Here is a 19,890-nt window from a genome sequence, read left to right as displayed (position 1 = left end):
TTTTTTAATTTTTATTTTTTTTTATTTTTTTTTATGCTATAAACAATTTTGAAAAAAAGACAATATTTTTTACTTTCTGCTATAAAACATTCACAATAAAAAAAAAAAAAATAATGTCAAAAATCAAATTTCTTCATAAATTTAGGTCCATATATATTATGATACATATTTTTGGTAAAAAAAAAAAATCCTAATGTGTAAAAGTTATCACGTCTACAAACTATAAGATATATACTGGAATTTTTATACTAGGAATGGCGGCGATCAGCGACTTCTAGCGGGAATGCGATATTGCGGCGAACAATCTGACACACTTGTCACACTTTGTGGGGACCAGTGACACTAATACAGAGATCACACTACAACAAATTCCTCTATGGGACTTTGGAAGGCAGAAACTCCTTGACACTCAAAACGTATTTGAAAATCTAATCATATTTTTATTAGAAAAGTAAAAAAAAAAAATTGGGTGTATAACTTTAAAAAAGTCAAAATTGGATGCATAAATATTTTACAGGTGAAACGTCAAAAAGAAGAAACACGTGCATTTACAAAAAAAAGTGACCACTTGTCTCTTGTCCAGTGTATAGAAACAGGACAGAGGACGACTGACGCGTTTCAAGGTTAGTAACAATAGAAGCTCTTCTGTTACTAACCTTGAAACGCGTCGGTCATCCTCTGTCCTGTTTCTATACACTGGACAAGAGACAAGTGGTCACTTTTTTTTGTATACATGTGTTTCTTCTTTTTGACGTTTCACCTGTAAAATATTTATGCATCCAATTTTGACTTTTTAAAATTATACACCCATTTTTTTGTAACTTTTCTAATAATAAAAAATATGATTATATTTTCAAATATGTTTTCAGTGTCAAGGAGTTTCTGCCTTCCAAAGTCCCATAGAGGATTTTGTTCTCGTGTATATCTGTTTTAGGGATGTGGATAGATAGATCTATGGCACAACCACAATAACTAATACAGAGATCAGTACTAAAAATATGCACTGTCACTGTACTAATGCCACTGGCTGGGAAGGGGTTAAACATCTAGGGGTGATCGAAGGGTTAAATGTGTACCTAGCCGGTGTTTGTGTATTGTGTGCTGCTTTCACTATGTGAAGGATTTTATTCCCTACTTTTGCAGGGAGATAAAATCCATCCCTTCCCCCTCTGTCAGGACGGAGAGGCGGAGCTCTGCCTCTGTGTTTTTCCAACGATCGGCGGACATCCATTGGCTGGCACCCAGTGACAAATCACAGCAGAAGCGGCGTGCGCCCCCTACTGGAAGTGCAAGATCCCGTACTAAGTACTTGATTCAGCGCAGGGCCGCCCGTTTTGCCGCTGTACATCCTCGTGTGATGCGATCGGCAAGCGGGTAGGGCGGCCTTTTCATCTCAATAGGCTGCCTTACACGTGAGAAACGCAGCAAAGTCACTCGTGTAGCTTTTTGCCTTTGTTCAGTTTTGTTACTGCATGTTTTGCTGCTTTTGTTGCACTTTTTTTTTTTTTCACATAGCAAAACGCATCTGCTCGCCATGTTTTGGGGGGGCTATGAACAGTAAACGGCACCACAAACGTGACGCGTGTTTCACGAACGGGTGCAAATCCGTGCTCTTTGAGCGTACATTCACCAAACGCTGAGATGTGATTGGAGCCCTAGAAAGGTACATGGGGTGTCTTACCACGTTTGTTGTGCGTAGGGCGGCCCATTCGAATCGCCGGGCTGCGTTTTGTGTATGGCGCAGAAACGCGGTGCGATCTTTTTTTTCTCACCAGGAAGGTGGGAGGAGATTTACTTGGGGGGGACGCTGAGCTGATTGACATCTTTGATTTTCAAAGCAGGTTATGATTTCAGTTAATCTTTTTATTGTATCACTTTTTTTCTTCCAATGTCACATTATTATAAATCTGAGAAAAACCTGGAAATGTATTTACTGGATTTAGAAATGAAACAAACAAAAAAAATGTTCACCTTGTGGGGGGGTTCAGGAATAAGGACTGCTTGCCGCATTTGTCATGTGGTCTGCAGCTGTCCTCAGTCACGCTACATTGATACAACACAGGATCTCCGTGCTTTGTTCTACCAATCAGCATGATACATCGATCGTATGTGTGTGTCTCCGCTACCACCTCCTATATTCATTTCCAAGTAAAGAAGACCCAACATCTGATTATATATCTTCATGTTCAGTAATGTGTCAGTGTAACCCTTCCAGGTATTTATCACAGGACAACGCCTTCTTTTGTCTTTCTCTCCAGAAGGACGGCACCATCTTTGTTCAGGCAACATTTAGGCTTTATGTACACGGAATGTTTTTACAACCTCTCCTGAACGATTCAACTTGACAGATAGTAACCCACGTTTAAAACGTCCGTTTTGCTGCGTTTACATCTAGAGGAGAGATCAGGGATCCTGTGTACATGTACTGATAAGATAACATAGAGGAGAGATCGGGGATCCTGTGTACATGTACTGATAAGATAACAAAGGAGAGATCGGGGATCCTGTGTACATGTACTGATAAGATAACATAGAGGAGAGATCAGGGATCCTGTGTACATGTACTGATAACATAGAGGTGAGATCGGGGATCCTGTGTACATGTACTGATAAGATAACATAGAGGAGAGATCGGGGATCCTGTGTACATGTACTGATAAGATAACAGAGGAGAGATCGGGGATTCTGTGTACATGTACTGATAAGATAACATAGAGGAGAGATCGGGGATCCTGTGTACATGTACTGATAAGATAACAGAGGAGAGATCGGGGATTCTGTGTACATGTACTGATAAGATAACATAGAGGAGAGATCGGGGATCCTGTGTACATGTACTGATAAGATAACACAGAGGAGAGATCGGGGATCCTGTGTACATGTACTGATAAGATAACATAGAGGAGAGATCGGAGATCCTGTGTACATGTACTGATAAGATAACAGAGGAGAGATCGGGGATTCTGTGTACATGTACTGATAAGATAACATAGAGGAGAGATCGGAGATCCTGTGTACATGTACTGATAAGATAACAGAGGAGAGATCGGGGATCCTGTGTACATGTACTGATAAGATAACACAGAGGAGAGATCAGGGATCCTGTGTACATGTACTGATAAGATAACATAGAGGAGAGATCGGGGATCCTGTGTACATGTACTGATAAGATAACATAGAGGAGAGATTGGGGATCCTGTGTACATGTACTGATAAGATAACAGAGGAGAGATCGGGGATCCTGTGTACATGTACTGATAAGATAACAGAGGAGAGATCGGGGATCCTGTGTACATGTACTGATAAGATAACAGAGGAGAGATCGGGGATCCTGTGTACATGTACTGATAAGATAACATAGAGGAGAGATTGGGGATCCTGTGTACATGTACTGATAAGATAACAGAGGAGAGATCGGGGATCCTGTGTACATGTACTGATAAGATAACAGAGGAGAGATCGGGGATCCCGTGTACATGTACTGATAAGATAACATAGAGGAGAGATCGGGGATCCTGTGTACATGTACTGATAAGATAACAGAGGAGAGATCGGGGATCCTGTGTACATGTACTGATAAGATAACAGAGGAGAGATCGGGGATCCCGTGTACATGTACTGATAAGATAACATAGAGGAGAGATCGGGGATCCTGTGTACATGTACTGATAAGATAACATAGAGGAGAGATCGGGGATCCTGTGTACATGTACTGATAACATAGAGGTGAGATCGGGGATCCTGTGTACATGTACTGATAAGATAACAGAGGAGAGATCGGGGATCCTGTGTACATGTACTGATAAGATAACAGAGGAGAGATCGGGGATCCTGTGTACATGTACTGATAACATAGAGGAGAGATCGGGGATCCTGTGTACATGTACTGATAAGATAACAGAGGAGAGATCGGGGATCCTGTGTACATGTACTGATAAGATAACAGAGGAGAGATCGGGGATCCTGTGTACATGTACTGATAAGATAACACAGAGGAGAGATCGGGGATCCTGTGTACATGTACTGATAAGATAACAGAGGAGAGATCGGGGATCCTGTGTACATGTACTGATAACATAGAGGAGAGATCGGGGATCCTGTGTACATGTACTGATAAGATAACAGAGGAGAGATCGGGGATCCTGTGTACATGTACTGATAAGATAACATAGAGGAGAGATCGGGGATCCTGTGTACATGTACTGATAAGATAACAGAGGAGAGATCGGGGATCCTGTGTACATGTACTGATAAGATAACAGAGGAGAGATCGGGGATCCTGTGTACATGTACTGATAAGATAGCAGAGGAGAGATCGGGGATCCTGTGTACATGTACTGATAAGATAACATAGAGGAGAGATCGGGGATCCTGTGTACATGTACTGATAAGATAACATAGAGAAGAGATCGGGGATCCTGTGTACATGTACTGATAAGATAAAACAGAGTAGAGATCAGGGATCCTGTGTACATGTACTGATAAGATAACATAGAGGAGAGATCAGGGATCCTGTGTACATGTACTGATAACATAGAGGAGAGATCGGGGATCCTGTGTACATGTACTGATAAGATAACAGAGGAGAGATCGGGGATCCTGTGTACATGTACTGATAAGATAACATAGAGGAGAGATCGGGGATCCTGTGTACATATACTGATAACATAGAGGAGAGATCAGGGATCCTGTGTACATGTACTGATAAGATAACATAGAGGAGAGATCGGGGATCCTGTGTACATGTACTGATAAGATAACATAGAGGAGAGATCGGGGATCCTGTGTACATGTACTGATAAGATAACATAGAGGAGAGATCGGGGATCCTGTGTACATGTACTGATAAGATAACACAGAGGAGAGATCAGGGATCCTGTGTACATGTACTGATAAGATAACATAGAGGAGAGATCGGGGATCCTGTGTACATGTACTGATAAGATAACACAGAGGAGAGATCGGGGATCCTGTGTACATGTACTGATAAGATAACACAGAGGAGAGATCGGGGATCCTGTGTACATGTACTGATAAGATAACATAGAGAAGAGATCGGGGATCCTGTGTACATGTACTGATAAGATAACAGAGGAGAGATCGGGGATCCTGTGTACATGTACTGATAAGATAACAGAGGAGAGATCGGGGATCCTGTGTACATGTACTGATAAGATAACATAGAGGAGAGATCGGGGATCCTGTGTACGTGTACTGATAAGATAACATAGAGAAGAGATCGGGGATCCTGTGTACATGTACTGATAAGATAACATAGAGGAGAGATCGGGGATCCTGTGTACATGTACTGATAAGATAACATAGAGGAGAGATCGGGGATCCTGTGTACATGTACTGATAAGATAACAGAGGAGAGATCGGGGATCCTGTGTACATGTACTGATAAGATAACATAGAGGAGAGATCGGGGATCCTGTGTACATGTACTGATAAGATAACATAATGTCTGACACAGATCAGCCCTCTGCTGCAGCCTCTCACCTTGCGATTTACTACAAAGTTACAATGTACAGTCTGATCATGGGGGAGGGGAGACTGAGGAAATGCTTTCTTCTCCTTTTACAAAGTTACAATGTACAGTCTGATCACTGGGGGAGGGGAGATTGCTCCTCAAACCTGAGACAAACTCTGAACCTGGTACCCTTTGCTTAGTGATGAGATAGGCTGCTGCTTAGATTGCTCTGGATTAGAAATAGTCCTGATCTGGTGAGCGATGCGAACGCTCGATCCTCGTGCAATGATTGGATGAGCGGCAGTGACAGTTTATTGTCTCTACTCACTGAAGTTCAAGTCATTGAACTTCTGTTCCAAACATTTTACATTCTTGTTTGGAACATTGTAACAAGTGCGCTGTAAATCTTCATTATAATCTTGGATGTGATTCCCCAGATCCTTCCTGAAAAGTCTGATTAATCATCATTTATTAAAAGTTGTCCTATTGTTAGTGTGACTGTGGGGGAGGGGACATTAGAGTGTACATTTTTGTTTCAAAAAAATCATAGAAACATACAGCTCATTATTAAAAACATATTTATTTATAACAACAACTAAACAAAAACAAGCGTGCTTACATCAGCGAGTAAAGAAAACCGTTTCCTGACAAGATAACATATTAACAAACATATTTTAATGACAACAAAAAAAGACTACAAACCCCGAACCTCAACTTAAACACAATCCAGGCTAAGAAACCTTTTGAGATCTAATCGCCATCAGGATGCGATTCCAAAACCCCCCCATTAACCCCTCCCCCACATCATTCACCCCGACTTCCAAATCATTCACCTTGTATTCTGCACCAGCCACCCTCATTCCCTTCCCACCCCCCACCCCCCCACACCATCATCCAATCCATCCCTCATTCCACCCCTCGGTGTCTGCCGACCTCCAGCCACACTTCTGCCACGCCGAGCAGGAGGGATTGACACCACCATACACTCTGGTCCAGCACCCTCCACTGTCTTCACTACACTAGGAGAAACAATAGGTACAGACACAGAATTGACAACCACTCTTTCTGACACTGACTGGGGAACCACAGACTGGGGGGACACTGACACCACAGAGGGCCTCACAGACACAGATTCTGACGGGACAGAGACACTAGGATCCACTGGTACAACCTCCACCAACCCAGACTCTTCTCTATCCAGACGGAAGAATTCCTCCACTAGCTCTGGCTTATTGTGCAAAGCCTCAGGGCACCGGCTATAAGGGTGGCCAACCTTATCACATAGGTTACATTTAATGATGCTACAGTCCCTCGCCAGATGCCCCAGTTCCTGACACAAAGAGCCCTTCTGTTCTGGACATTTAGAGGAGAAATGTCCCTTGACTCCACATTTATGGCACAGCTTAGGTTGACCAGGGTAGAAGACAGTAATCCTCTCTCTACCAATAAAGGCAGAGGAGGGCAAATGCTGGACCACATTCCCACATACACTCAACCTCAATGACACCAACCACCCACCCGTCCAGATTTCTCTATCATCCACAATCTTTTTTAGGGGACACAACGTTTCACCAAACCTCCTCAACCAGACCCATAAATCCTCGGGGGGTATAGACTCATTCCTTGTAAGGATAGTCACATTCTTAATCAAGGGCTGTTGTGAGACAACTTTGGGGACAAGCCCCTTCCAGTCCGGCTGGCCCCTATATACATGCTCAAACCGCTCCCAATTCAGCGATTCAGCGATTCTGGATGCACAAATGATAAATCATATTCATAGGAACCAGCCGGACTGATAACAGCATAAATATCCTCCGCCTTAAATCCCATGGCTAGGATCTTATCCCCAACCACCCTCCTGGTAGGTGGAATATCTTCTCCCTCCCACCTGAACTGTACCACATTCCTGTGTTTAATGGAATAAGGTGTGTTAGTTGAAAGCCGCACAATTGGTTCCCTTCCACCACTAGCAGCATGACTTTGTCCCAACACAGCCTTAGCATAGTTCATAACTGGGACAGATGACACATTAACTGGCTGCATAGGAACCTCTGAAACCTGGTTTGGTAAATTACTCACCACTTGATCCTCCCTCCTCCCCTCCAGCACAATAGTCCCGCTCACCATAGTCCCAGAAGTCCCACAGATACCAGCAGTCCCGTCATCAAGTAAAGTCTTCTGTTTAGAAAAAACACCAGCTGTTTCAGCATTCATACGGCCCTCCTGCTCTGCAGTTTTAATGTTCATGCAACATTTCTGCTCTGCACTGTTAGTGTCCGTGTGGGACTCCTCATAGCCAGCTCCTCCTGCATTCCCTGCTGATTGCAAGGATCTGTTGGTGGATTCATTCTCAGGAAAGTCCTCCACACACACAGAGATTTTCAGCAAGCACTCTTTTATCATGAGCCTCATCAGATGAGTTTGTGCCACTCAAGGGAGATTCCATTTCTTTAATGGCCTGCAGCAATCCGCCATTTTCCTCAACCTCCTCTTGAGATGACCCAGGCTGCTGGGGAGGGAGGTGGGCAGATACTGACTCAGACATAACAGATCCTGAGACAGGGTTAGTACTGGGGACACCATGTGAACCCACTTCCTTATCCATACTGTCGCCGTTGCTCTGGTATCCACCCTCTGGCTGGTACTGGCACAGGCACTCTCCTTCATCTGTTGGAATCTCTCCTCATTCTCACATTTTACTCTGAACACACTGCTGCTCTCCTTCAGAGAGGCGACCAACTTCTCCTGCTTTTTTAATGCCTCCTCCAGAGACTTCAGCTTGGAGACTTCCCTCTTACTGTTTCCAGACTTACTGTGCAGGGATTTCTTTTTCGTGAGATCTTGTTTCATTACAGCAAGTTTCTGTTCCTCATTAGAAATGCTGCGAAGTTTGTTCACCACTCTATCCTGTAAGACTGCTAAGGATTCCTCTTGCATAAGGACAGGCCCAGGATCCATTGCAGCTTGAGCATGTGGAGTAGGCCTCAGTGCCTCTGTAGAGCCTCCACCTCCGTAGGACTCCACCTTTGCAGGACAGGCCCCAGGCTTGCTGCTTCTCTCAGCTGAGATCACAGCAGAGTGAGCCAACAGCACCCTGCAGAACATCACCACCTGGTGCAGAGACTGATGTGACTGGCTCAGTGATCTCTGTACTGCACTGCGGTATATGTCAGAGCTATATAAATGTATTATAATAATAATATTGTGTGACTGTGGGGGAGGGTACATTAGAGTGTAAGTTCCTCTGGTACAGAGACTGATGTGACTGGCACAGTGATCTCTGTACAGCACTGCGGTATATGTCAGAGCTATATAAATGTATAATAATAGTGTGTGACTGTGGGGGATGGTACATTAGAGTGTAAGCTCCTCTGGTACAGAGACTTATGTGACCGGCTCAGTGATCTCTCTATGTATCTGCATATATTAGATCTCAGTAATGATCGTAGTCATACATGTTCATAATTTGTTTCTCCTCTAACAGGCCCCCTGTGCACTCTCACCATAGAGAAGACGTACCCGGAGGACGGCGGCCAGTATAAATGTATAGCAGAGAACTCAGCGGGGAAGGCAGAGTGCTCCTGTAATGTCTCTATAGAAGGTAGGTTATCAGGCTGTGGTAGGTGAACATCAGCTTGTGATAGTTTCCCATTCCAGGTAAAGATGCAGTCATGTAAGAGTGAGGTGTGACCTTTGGTGTATATGAAGCAAAAATGTTTTACTCATATTTATTCCAATGTGTAATCAAGTAGAAGGTTATATGAAAAAGCCGATGGGTTTTGGAGGACAGAGCTCCCTTCATGGGGGCTTAAAAATTGAGTCCGTATACAGGGCCTTGAAAAAGTATTCATACCCCATGAAATTCCCCACATTTTGTCATGTTACAACCAAAAACATAAATGTATTTTATTGGGATTTTATGTGATAGACCAACACAAAGTGGCTCATAATTGTGAAGTGGAAGGAAAATGATAAATGATACAAATAAATCTGTGAAAAGTGCGGGGGGCATTTGTATGGCGCCCCCCGGAGTCAATACTTTATAGAAAACCCTTTCTCTACAATTACAGCTGCAAGTCTTTTTGGGGATGTCTCTACCAGCTTTGCACATCTAGAGAGGGACATTTTTGCCCATTCTTCTTTGCAAAATATCTCAAGCTCTGTCAGATTGGATGGAGAGCGTCTGAACAGCAATTTTCAAGTCTTGCCACAGATTCTCAATGTGATTTAGGTCTGGACTGTGACTGGGCCATTCTAACACATGAATATGCTTTGATGTAAACCATTCCATTGTAGCTCTGGCTGGATGTTTCGGGTCGTTGTCCTGCTGGAAGGTGAACCTCCGCCCCAGTCTCAAGCCTTTTGCAGACTCTAACAGGTTTTCTTCTAAGATTGTCCTGTATTTGTCTCCATCCATCTTCCCATCAACTCTGACCAGCTTCCCTGTCCCTGCTGAAGAAAAGCATCCCCACCACATGATGCTGCCACCACCATGTTTCACAGTGGGGATGGTGTGTTCAGGGTGATTTGCAGTGTTAGTTTTCCCCACACATAGCGTTTTACTTTTAGTCCATAAAGTAGAATTTTGGTCTCATCTGACCAGATCACCTTCTTCCACATGTTTGCTGTGTCCTCCACATGGCTTCTCACAAACTACAAACAGGACTTCTTATGACTTTCTTTCACCAATGTCTTTCTTCTTGTCACTCTTCCATAAAGGGCAGATTTGTGGAGAACACGACTAATAGTTGTCCTGTGGACAGATTCTCCCACCTGAGCTGTGGATCTCTGCAGCTCCTCCAGAGTTACCATGGACCTCTTGGCTCTTCTCTGATGAATGCTCTCCTTGCCCGGCTGGTCAGTTTAGGTGGATGGCCATGTCTTGGTAGGTTTGCAGTTGTGCCCTGACCTGTCTGGTGTGTTCCTTGGCCTTCATGATGCTGTTTGTTTACTAAGGTTCTCTAACAAACCTCTGAGGGCTTCACAGAACAGCTGTATTTATACTGCGATTAAATGACACACAGGTGGACTCTATTTACTAATTAGGTGACTTCTGAAGGCAAATGGTTCCACTAGATCTTAGTTAGGGGTATCAGAGTAAAGGGGGGTGAATACAAATGCCCCACCCCCACAGTTTTCACATATTTATTTGTATCATTTATCATTTTCCTTCCACTTCACAATTATGTGACACTTTGTGTTGGTCTATCACATAAAATCCAAATAAAATACAATTACGTTTTTGGTTGTAACATGACACAATGTGGGAAATTTCAAGTGGTATGAATACTTTTTCAAGGCACTGTACATGGACCGGATAAAACTTGTGATATATGTAGTATATTAACCAATTGATGAAATAAGGTACGGTACCCAAATGGGCCATAGACTGCGATCACATGACACTGATAACAAACAATGCAGCTTGTAAAAAAAAAAAGGAAACATTAGTTAACCGCTTGCTGACACCTCCTGGTGGCCCTTTAATTCAGTGTTAACCCCGGGAGATGGAGGCGGCTCCCTGATCATGTGATCTCTGTGATTGGCTGTCAGGGAGGTCTTATGATCAGAAGCCCATCCTGCTGGCTGCCAGCCGCATACAGAGAATGGGAGCTGTCAGTGACAGCTTGGTTGGTGTACTAGGGGCCTGCAGTGAGCGCACTGTCAGCATGGAACTTTTGAGCTGCATGGACACCTATGTGCAGTGGTGGGGCATTAACACCCTTCCGATCACTAGTATGGTACCAAGAAGGTCAGTCCCCTCTTCTCCCACTGGCGGCTTCCCCCCTGCGTCTCCTCCCGAGTCCCCGCGGTCGCTTCTCCTCCCCACCAATCAGGAGTTAGGAATCGCGGACAATCTGGTCTTAGGACTCCCGGCCATTTGGGTCTCCTTACCCGCTTCCTGATTGGCCGGGAGGAAAAACAGGAAGACATTAGCAAATATTTATTCGCTATTGTCACACAACTGGGTGGGCTCACTGCGCCCCTAATGGATGGGCCACCACTGGATTTCATTACTTGCCCTTTCAAGGCCATCATTTAAAAGCAGCTGATCAAGCACAACCTGTGTTTGATCATCTACTTTGAAGGGCAAAGGAGATATCGGGGGTCTGATTGACCCCCTGATGTCTTCATGAAGAGGGCCTGTCACCTGTCCAATTCTATAGCAAGGGGGCTTGTTAGCACCATTCATGATTAACTCTACAATGATAACCTGTAAAGGCTTTTAAAACGTTATCTATGGAGATTTGTAGGTACCGCCGTTTGTTGCCAGTCCAGTGCACACAATTTGAGGTCTTGACATGTTCGGTATCTATTTACTCTATGCAACCTCATCTTTTCTAATTTACAAAAAAATATTGAATAATATTTTGTGTGCCCTAAAATATATTTCTTTCCCGTACATCACGGGACACAGAACCTCAGTAATTACTTATGGGTTATAGGGTATCACTAGGTGATTAGACACTGGTCACACCCTACACAGGAAGTTCAACCCCCTATATAACCCCTCCCCTTACTGGGGATACCTCAGTTTTTTCGCCAGTGTCTTACCCTGTTTCCCCGAAAATATGACCTAGCGTGATTGTCAGTGATGGCTGCAATATAAGCCACACCCCCAAATAAGCCCTACCCTGTTTCCCCGAAAATAAGCCCTACCCTGAAAATAAGACCTACAAGGACTTTAACTAGGGCTTATTTGGGGGGTAGGGCTTATATTGCAGCCATCACTGACAGTCACGCTAGGTCTTATTTTCGGGGAAACAGGGTAGGTGTTGGTCACGTGTAAAGATGTGCTGTGCTGAGCTCCAAAGGGAATATCCTATATCCTATACTGGGGCAAGCCATGTGAACCGGATCCATTTCAAGGTGTTCTTTCTAGGCCGAATTGGATGGTACCCGGGCCTCGTGTCCGAAGAAACGAGGTCTTACCTGTAACGCTTCCTCTTTTTAGAGAGCTGGACCCCGGGATCAAGTATTTGGTTTTTCTAGCCATATCCCTGGTGGGGTGCTTTACGGGCCCAGAACTGCGGATCCTCCTTTTCTAGGGGGCCCCTGTCTCTGAAGGTTTTCCAAACTGAGTCCACCGTGAGAGGTGAAGATTGGGGTTGATATATTGGGGTTGATTTATTAAAGGCAAATAGACTGTGCACTCTGCAAAGTGCAGTTGCTCCAGAGAAATTGAGAAGTTCTGCTGACTTCCATCATCCAATTAATTATGTGCAAGAAAAAAAATTATATATATTTTTTTTTTCCTTGCGTGTGATTGGGTGTTCTTTGCAAAGCTTCACCTCATTTACAAAACTCTGGAGGAACTTCACTTGCAGAGTGCACAGTCTATTTGCCTTTAGTAAATCAAGCCCAAAATGTTTGGCGGTTCCTAAGTAATTTTGTAGTAAATAAAATGCCAATTTTAACATGTGTGTGAGAAGTTAGATATTTCCCTGGCCCCAGCGGCGGGGTTAAGTGCGGTCCTATGAGGGGGGACACACACACCTGTTGGGCATACAATGTGACCCTCATGAAGCGGTTTACACAAGATCTCTATATTGACTCAGCTGTCATCTGTGACCCACTTTTATCGCCCCATTCTGCCCACCATTAAACCTCCCCCTGTGTCCTCGGGGGTCCCAGGCGATGGCTGCTTTGTATCCTCTTCTTTTCCATGTCCATCGCTAATATTTCTTCTCTTCTGTTTCAGATACTTCCGGAAAAAATGAAATAAAGAAAACCAAAAAGCCTCGAAGTAATGCGGCCCCAGCCGGTACAGCGGAGAGTAAGTGTCGCCCTCAAATCACTTATCTAAATTTTAGTTGGGAGGAGTGGATAGAGAAGGAGCAGAGCTAGCGCTCAGTTTTACCCATATGGGCCTATCCAGACCAAAAAGAGCCCCTATAGTGACCAATCAGAGCCCTTATATTACTTATCTTAGAATCTGGCCAGTGGCCACCAGGGCCGTCTTAATTGCATCATGGGCCCCCTGGGCAAAGTAATGCACTGGACCCCCTACCAGCTTCCCCAATTTACGCACCTACTCTCAAGAATTAAATTATAAATAGTTGATAGGATTAAACATTTTTTAGTACTTTCAATAATGTAAACAATATAAAAAGCATTCCATAAATCGAAGACTAATCAACACAAAGGGGTGAGGCAGAAGGGCACAGTACAGGGGTGAGGCAGAAGGGCACAGTACAGGGGTGAGGCAGAAGGGCACAGTACAGGGGTGAGGCAGAAGGGCACAGTACAGGGGTGAGGCAGAAGGGCACAGTACAGGGGTGAGGCAGAAGGGCACAGTACAGGGGTGAGGCAGAAGGGCACAGTACAGTGGTGAGGCAGAAGGGCACAGTACAGGGGTGAGGCAGAAGGGCACAGTACAGGGGTGAAGCAGAAGGGCACAGTACAGGGGTGAGGCAGAAGGGCACAGTACAGGGGTGAGGCAGAAGGGCACAGTACAGGGTTGAGGCAGAAGGGCACAGTACAGGGTTGAGGCAGAAGGGCACAGTTCAGGGTTGAGGCAGAAGGGCACAGTTCAGGGTTGAGGCAGAAGGGCACAGTACAGGGTTGAGGCAGAAGGGCACAGTACAGGGGTGAGGCAGAAGGGCACAGTACAGGGGTGAGGCAGAAGGGCACAGTACAGGGGTGAGGCAGAAGGGCACAGTACAGGGGTGAGGCAGAAGGGCACAGTACAGGGGTGAGGCAGAAGGGCACAGTACAGGGGTGAGGCAGAAGGGCACAGTACAGTGGTGAGGCAGAAGGGCACAGTACAGTGGTGAGGCAGAAGGGCACAGTACAGGGGTGAAGCAGAAGGGCACAGTACAGGGGTGAGGCAGAAGGGCACAGTACAGGGGTGAGGCAGAAGGGCACAGTACAGGGTTGAGGCAGAAGGGCACAGTACAGGGTTGAGGCAGAAGGGCACAGTTCAGGGTTGAGGCAGAAGGGCACAGTTCAGGGTTGAGGCAGAAGGGCACAGTACAGGGTTGAGGCAGAAGGGCACAGTACAGGGTTGAGGCAGAAGGGCACAGTACAGGGTTGAGGCAGAAGGGCACAGTACAGGGTTGAGGCAGAAGGGCACAGTACAGGGGTGAGGCAGAATGGCACAGTACAGGGGTGAGGCAGAATGGCACAGTACAGGGGTGAGGCAGAATAGCACAGTACAGGGGTGAGGCAGAATGGCACAGTACAGGGGTGAGGCAGAAGGGCACAGTACAGGGGTGAAGCAGAAGGGCACAGGCAGAAGGGCACAGTATATGGTTGAGGCAGAAGGGCACAGTATAGGGTTGAGGCAGAAGGGCACAGTACAGGGGTGAGGCACAAGGGCACAGTACAGGGTGAGGCAGAAGGGCACAGTACAGGGGTGAGGCAGAAGGGCACAGTACAGGGGTGAGGCAGAAGGGCACAGTACAGGGGTGAGGCAGAAGGGCACAGTACAGGGGTGAGGCAGAAGGGCACAGTACAGGGGTGAAGCAGAAGGGCACAGGCAGAAGGGCACAGTATATGGTTGAGGCAGAAGGGCACAGTATAGGGTTGAGGCAGAAGGGCACAGTACAGGGGTGAGGCACAAGGGCACAGTACAGGGTGAGGCAGAAGGGCACAGTACAGGGGTGAGGCAGAAGGGCACAGTACAGAGGTGAGGCAGAAGGGCACAGTACAGGGTTGAGGCAGAAGGGCACAGTACAGAGTTGAGGCAGAAGGGCACAGTACAGGGTTGAGGCAGAAGGGCACAGTACAGGGGTGAGGCAGAATGGCACAGTACAGGGGTGAGGCAGAATGGCACAGTACAGGGGTGAGGCAGAATGGCACAGTACAGGGGTGAGGCAGAAGGGCACAGTACAGGGGTGAAGCAGAAGGGCACAGGCAGAAGGGCACAGTATATGGTTGAGGCAGAAGGGCACAGTATAGGGTTGAGGCAGAAGGGCACAGTACAGGGGTGAGGCACAAGGGCACAGTACAGGGTGAGGCAGAAGGGCACAGTACAAGGGTGAGGCAGAAGGGCACAGTACAGGGGTGAGGCAGAAGGGCACAGTACAGGGGTGAGGCAGAAGGGCACAGTACAGGGGTGAGGCAGAAGGGCACAGTACAGGGGTGAGGCAGAAGGGCACAGTACAGGGGTGAGGCAGAAGGGCACAGTACAGGGGTGAGGCAGAAGGGCACAGTACAGGGGTGAAGCAGAAGGGCACAGGCAGAAGGGCACAGTATAGGGTTGAGGCAGAAGGGCACAGTATTGGGTTGAGGCAGAAGGGCACAGTACAGGGGTGAGGCAAAAGGGCACAGTACAGGGTGAGGCAGAAGGGCACAGTACAGGGGTGAGGCAGAAGGGCACAGTACAGGGGTGAGGCAGAAGGGCACAGTACAGGGGTGAGGCAGAAGGGCACAGTACAGGGGTGAGGCAGAAGGGCACAGTACAGAGGTGAGGCAGAAGGGCACAGTACAGGGGTGAGGCAGAAGGGCACAGTACAGGGGTGAGGCAGAAGGGCACAGTACAGAGGTGAGGCAGAAGGGCACAGTACAGGGGTGAGACAGAAGGGCACAGTACAGGGGTGAGGCAGAAGGGCACAGTACAAGGAGGTCAGGAGGGCACAATACTGGCATCAAGAGGACAGAGTACAGGTTCCAGGATGCTGCTCAGGAAACGGCTTGCCTGGGACAGCTTAGTAAAAAGTGTGATTGGCCCAGCTAATCCGGGACAGTTGGCAAGTGTGATGTAATGCAAGACAATCATGGGGCCCCCATGCACCTGGGGCCCCTGGGCAGTGCCCATGCATTAAGAGATAGCCCTGGTTGCCACTATTGGTTTTCAACCACGTGATTGGATGAGATACAGACAGCTGTGTTCAGTCTGCTGGTTGAAGACGCAAGGTGGGGGTGAGCAAAATTGTTGGTGTAATTCACCATTTCACTGACATGCAATTGGGGTCAAGAGATGACATTAGGGGGTTTCAGGGTGAAAAGGGCTGTAAATTGATTCCTTAGGATCAGGAAGGGGGAGGGTACAACAGGGGGTGGATTTGTCCTGGAAGGAGGTGGACATGTATGCTTAGGGGAGAAGCATGCATACTAGTGCTCAAATTTTTTTAATTTTTTTTTTGGGGGGGGGGGCTTGCTGATAAATGATTGGCCTACATCTTGGAGAGGAGGAGGGGGGTGCCGTTTGGTGTATTTGCCCTGGGCTATAGATGACCTTGTCCCAGCACTGCTCACAGGATGGAGTTAATAGTGGGCAGTGCAGTCTCCGCCAGTCTGGTAGTTTAGATAAGGGGGGGCAAGAAAAATGGGGGATCAGGGAAGTGCCTTGCCATCCTAGGCTTTGGGGCTGTGTGTTTCTATTGATGCATGCAAGGGTTGCTTTATAGGATGCTGCAAGAAAAAAAATGGTGGCACCCTGAGGCAGGAAACCTGGAGCAGAGGTCATGTGACCAGCTTAAACATGGACATATGTGAAAAAAAAAGTGGGTAAACTCCGCACCAAACTAATTAACAATAAGTGAAATATAACAAACTTAAAAAGACAGCTGCTCCCCTAATTAAGTGGTGATTCTCAAAATACTGATTTGATAGGGTGTAGAGGGCGCTCTAAAACAATAATTAATTGTACAAACAGAATTATTGGATGAATTCAATTCAAACAATAAACATTGTAAACATATTGCACTTTATTTTTTACAATGTTTATTGTTTGAATTGAATTCATCCAATAATTCTGTTTGTACAATTAATTAATGTTATAGAGCGCCCTCTACACCCTATCAAATAAACATGAACATAGACAAGGGATAAAGATGAAGAAGTTTCCCATTTTTAAATGTTTTACTTGTGCTCATTAAATGATTCTATGTGAAATGATGAGATGATTGTATTGTGTATGTGCATGTTCCTTCTCTCATTGGCTCCTTCCTAACGAGGACCTGTCATTCCATCCGCTTTCTTACCATTACATATCAGAACTAATACTTGGCAGTTTTCCGCTTCCTGAACCCAATACAATGGCGCTTTACCGAGAGGAATCATTATCCGTGTTCACCTACATTGTAACAATGTAACTTTTTTCTTCTTTTGTAAAATGAAATGTATTTTTTTTTTTATCCTCAGAAGTGATACATTGGAAAATAATAGTTTTTGGTTCACAGCGGCTGATCAGATGTGGGCAAAGATTCTACTCAATATTACTTATTTATTCTGTTACCAATCGCATGACATGTATGTGTGGCGGAAAAAGTATAGACTTTAACTCCTCCCACCCACACATACGTGTCGCTGGTCGATGGATGTTTCTGTGCTGAATGCGCGCTTTCATCTATCGCAGACAGCGCTCAGTCCCCACTAATGATCACTTTGACAGCCAATCACAGTAATCAATTGATCCCTCTGATAGATCCTTCCATCCCTCTGATAGATCCCTCCACGCCTCTGATAGATCCCTCCACCCCTCTGATAGATCCCTCCACCCCTCTGATAGATCCCTCCATCCCTCTGATAGATCCCTTCACCCCTCTGATAGATCCCTTCACCCCTCTGATAGATCCCTTCACCCCTCTGATAGATCCCTCCATCCCTCTGATAGATCCCTCCATCCCTCTGATAGATCCCTCCATCCCTCTGATAGATCCCTCCACCCCTCTGATAGATCCCTCCACCCCTCTGATAGATCCCTCCATCCCTCTGATAGATCCCTTCACCCCTCTGATAGATCCCTTCACCCCTCTGATAGATCCCTTCACCCCTCTGATAGATCCCTCCATCCCTCTGATAGATCCCTTCACCCCTCTGATAGATCCCTCCATCCCTCTGATAGATCCCTCCACCCCTCTGATAGATCCCTCCACCCCTCTGATAGATCCCTCCATCCCTCTGATAGATCCCTCCATCCCTCTGATAGATCCCTCCATCCCTCTGATAGATCCCTTCACCCCTCTGATAGATCCCTTCACCCCTCTGATAGGTCCTTCCACCCCTCTGATAGATCCCTCCATCCCTCTGATAGATCCCTTCATCCCCTGATAGATCCCTTTATCCCTCTGATAGATCCCTCCACCCCTCTGATAGATCCCTCCACCCCTCTGATAGATCTCTCCACACCTCTGATAGATCCCTCCATCCCTCTGATAGATCCCTCCATCCCTCTGATAGATCCCTCCACCCCTCTGATAGATCCCTCCATCCCTCTGATAGATCCCTCCATCCCTCTGATAGATCCCTCCATCCCTCTGATAGATCCCTCCATCCCTCTGATAGATCCCTCCATCCCTCTGATAGATCCCTCCATCCCTCTGATAGATCCCTCCATCCCTCTGATAGATCCCTCCATCCCTCTGATAGATCCCTCCACTCCTCTGATAGATCCCTCCACCCCTCTGATAGATCCCTCCACCCCTCTGATAGATCCCTCCACCTCTCTGATAGATCCCTCCATCCCTCTGATAGATCCCTTCACCCCTCTGATAGATCCCTCCATCCCTCTGATAGATCCCTCCACCCCTCTGATAGATCCCTCCACCCCTCTGATAGATCCCTCCACCCCTCTGATAGATCCCTCCATCCCTCTGATAGATCCCTCCACCCCTCTGATAGATCCCTCCATCCCTCTGATAGATCCCTCCACCCCTCTGATAGATCCCTCCATCCCTCTGACAGATCCCTCCACCCCTCTGATAGATCCCTCCACCCCTCTGATAGATCCCTCCACCCCTCTGATAGATCCCTCCATCCCTCTGATAGATCCCTCCATCCCTCTGATAGATCCCTTCACCCCTCTGATAGATCCCTTCACCCCTCTGATAGGTCCTTCCACCCCTCTGATAGATCCCTCCATCCCTCTGATAGATCCCTTCATCCCCTGATAGATCCCTTTATCCCTCTGATAGATCCCTCCACCCCTCTGATAGATCCCTCCACCCCTCTGATAGATCCCTCCACCTCTCTGATAGATCCCTCCACCTCTCTGATAGATCCCTCCATCCCTCTGATAGATCCCTCCACTCCTCTGATAGATCCCTCCACCTCTCTGATAGATCCCTCCATCCCTCTAATTGATCCCTCCATCCCTCTGATAATCTCTCCACCCCTCTGATAGATCCCTCCATCCCTCTGATATATGCCTCCATCCCTCTGATATATGCCTCCATCCCTCTGATAGATCCCTCCATCCCTCTGATAGATCCCTCCATCCCTCTGATTGATCCCTCCATCCCTCTGATTGATCCTTCCATCCCTCTGATTGATCCTTCCATCCCTCTGATTGATCCTTCCATCCCTCTGATTGATCCTTCCATCCCTATGATAGATCCCTCTGTTCCTCTGATAGGTCCCTCCGTCCCTCTGATAGGTCCATAATGTGTGAATCATGGAGCTTGTTCTCTTAGTATGGCTCTTGAAGTATCATTTGTACCCAGAGAGAAATCCCCTGAATTTGCTTGTTG

The 19,890-nt window shown here is 46.5% G+C and overlaps 1 protein-coding gene across 3 annotated transcripts in view; it reads left to right on the top strand.

Annotated features, from left to right (window-relative positions):
• Positions 1-19,890, top strand: part of MYLK (myosin light chain kinase) — a 270,170-nt gene that overhangs the window by 163,079 nt on the left and 87,201 nt on the right. For all 3 annotated transcript variants that reach the window (XM_073634487.1, XM_073634486.1, XM_073634488.1), the window contains 2 exons: positions 8,958-9,074; positions 13,176-13,250. In XM_073634487.1, coding sequence (XP_073490588.1) covers positions 8,958-9,074; positions 13,176-13,250 — 192 coding nt within the window. The remainder of the gene's footprint in view (positions 1-8,957; positions 9,075-13,175; positions 13,251-19,890) is intronic.

This window comes from Aquarana catesbeiana, linkage group LG06 (assembly GCF_042186555.1).
Source record: "Aquarana catesbeiana isolate 2022-GZ linkage group LG06, ASM4218655v1, whole genome shotgun sequence".
NCBI lineage: Eukaryota > Metazoa > Chordata > Amphibia > Anura > Ranidae > Aquarana > Aquarana catesbeiana.
The sequence above is the reverse complement of the archived record's forward strand: the minus strand, read 5'-3'. Positions and strand labels throughout refer to the sequence as shown.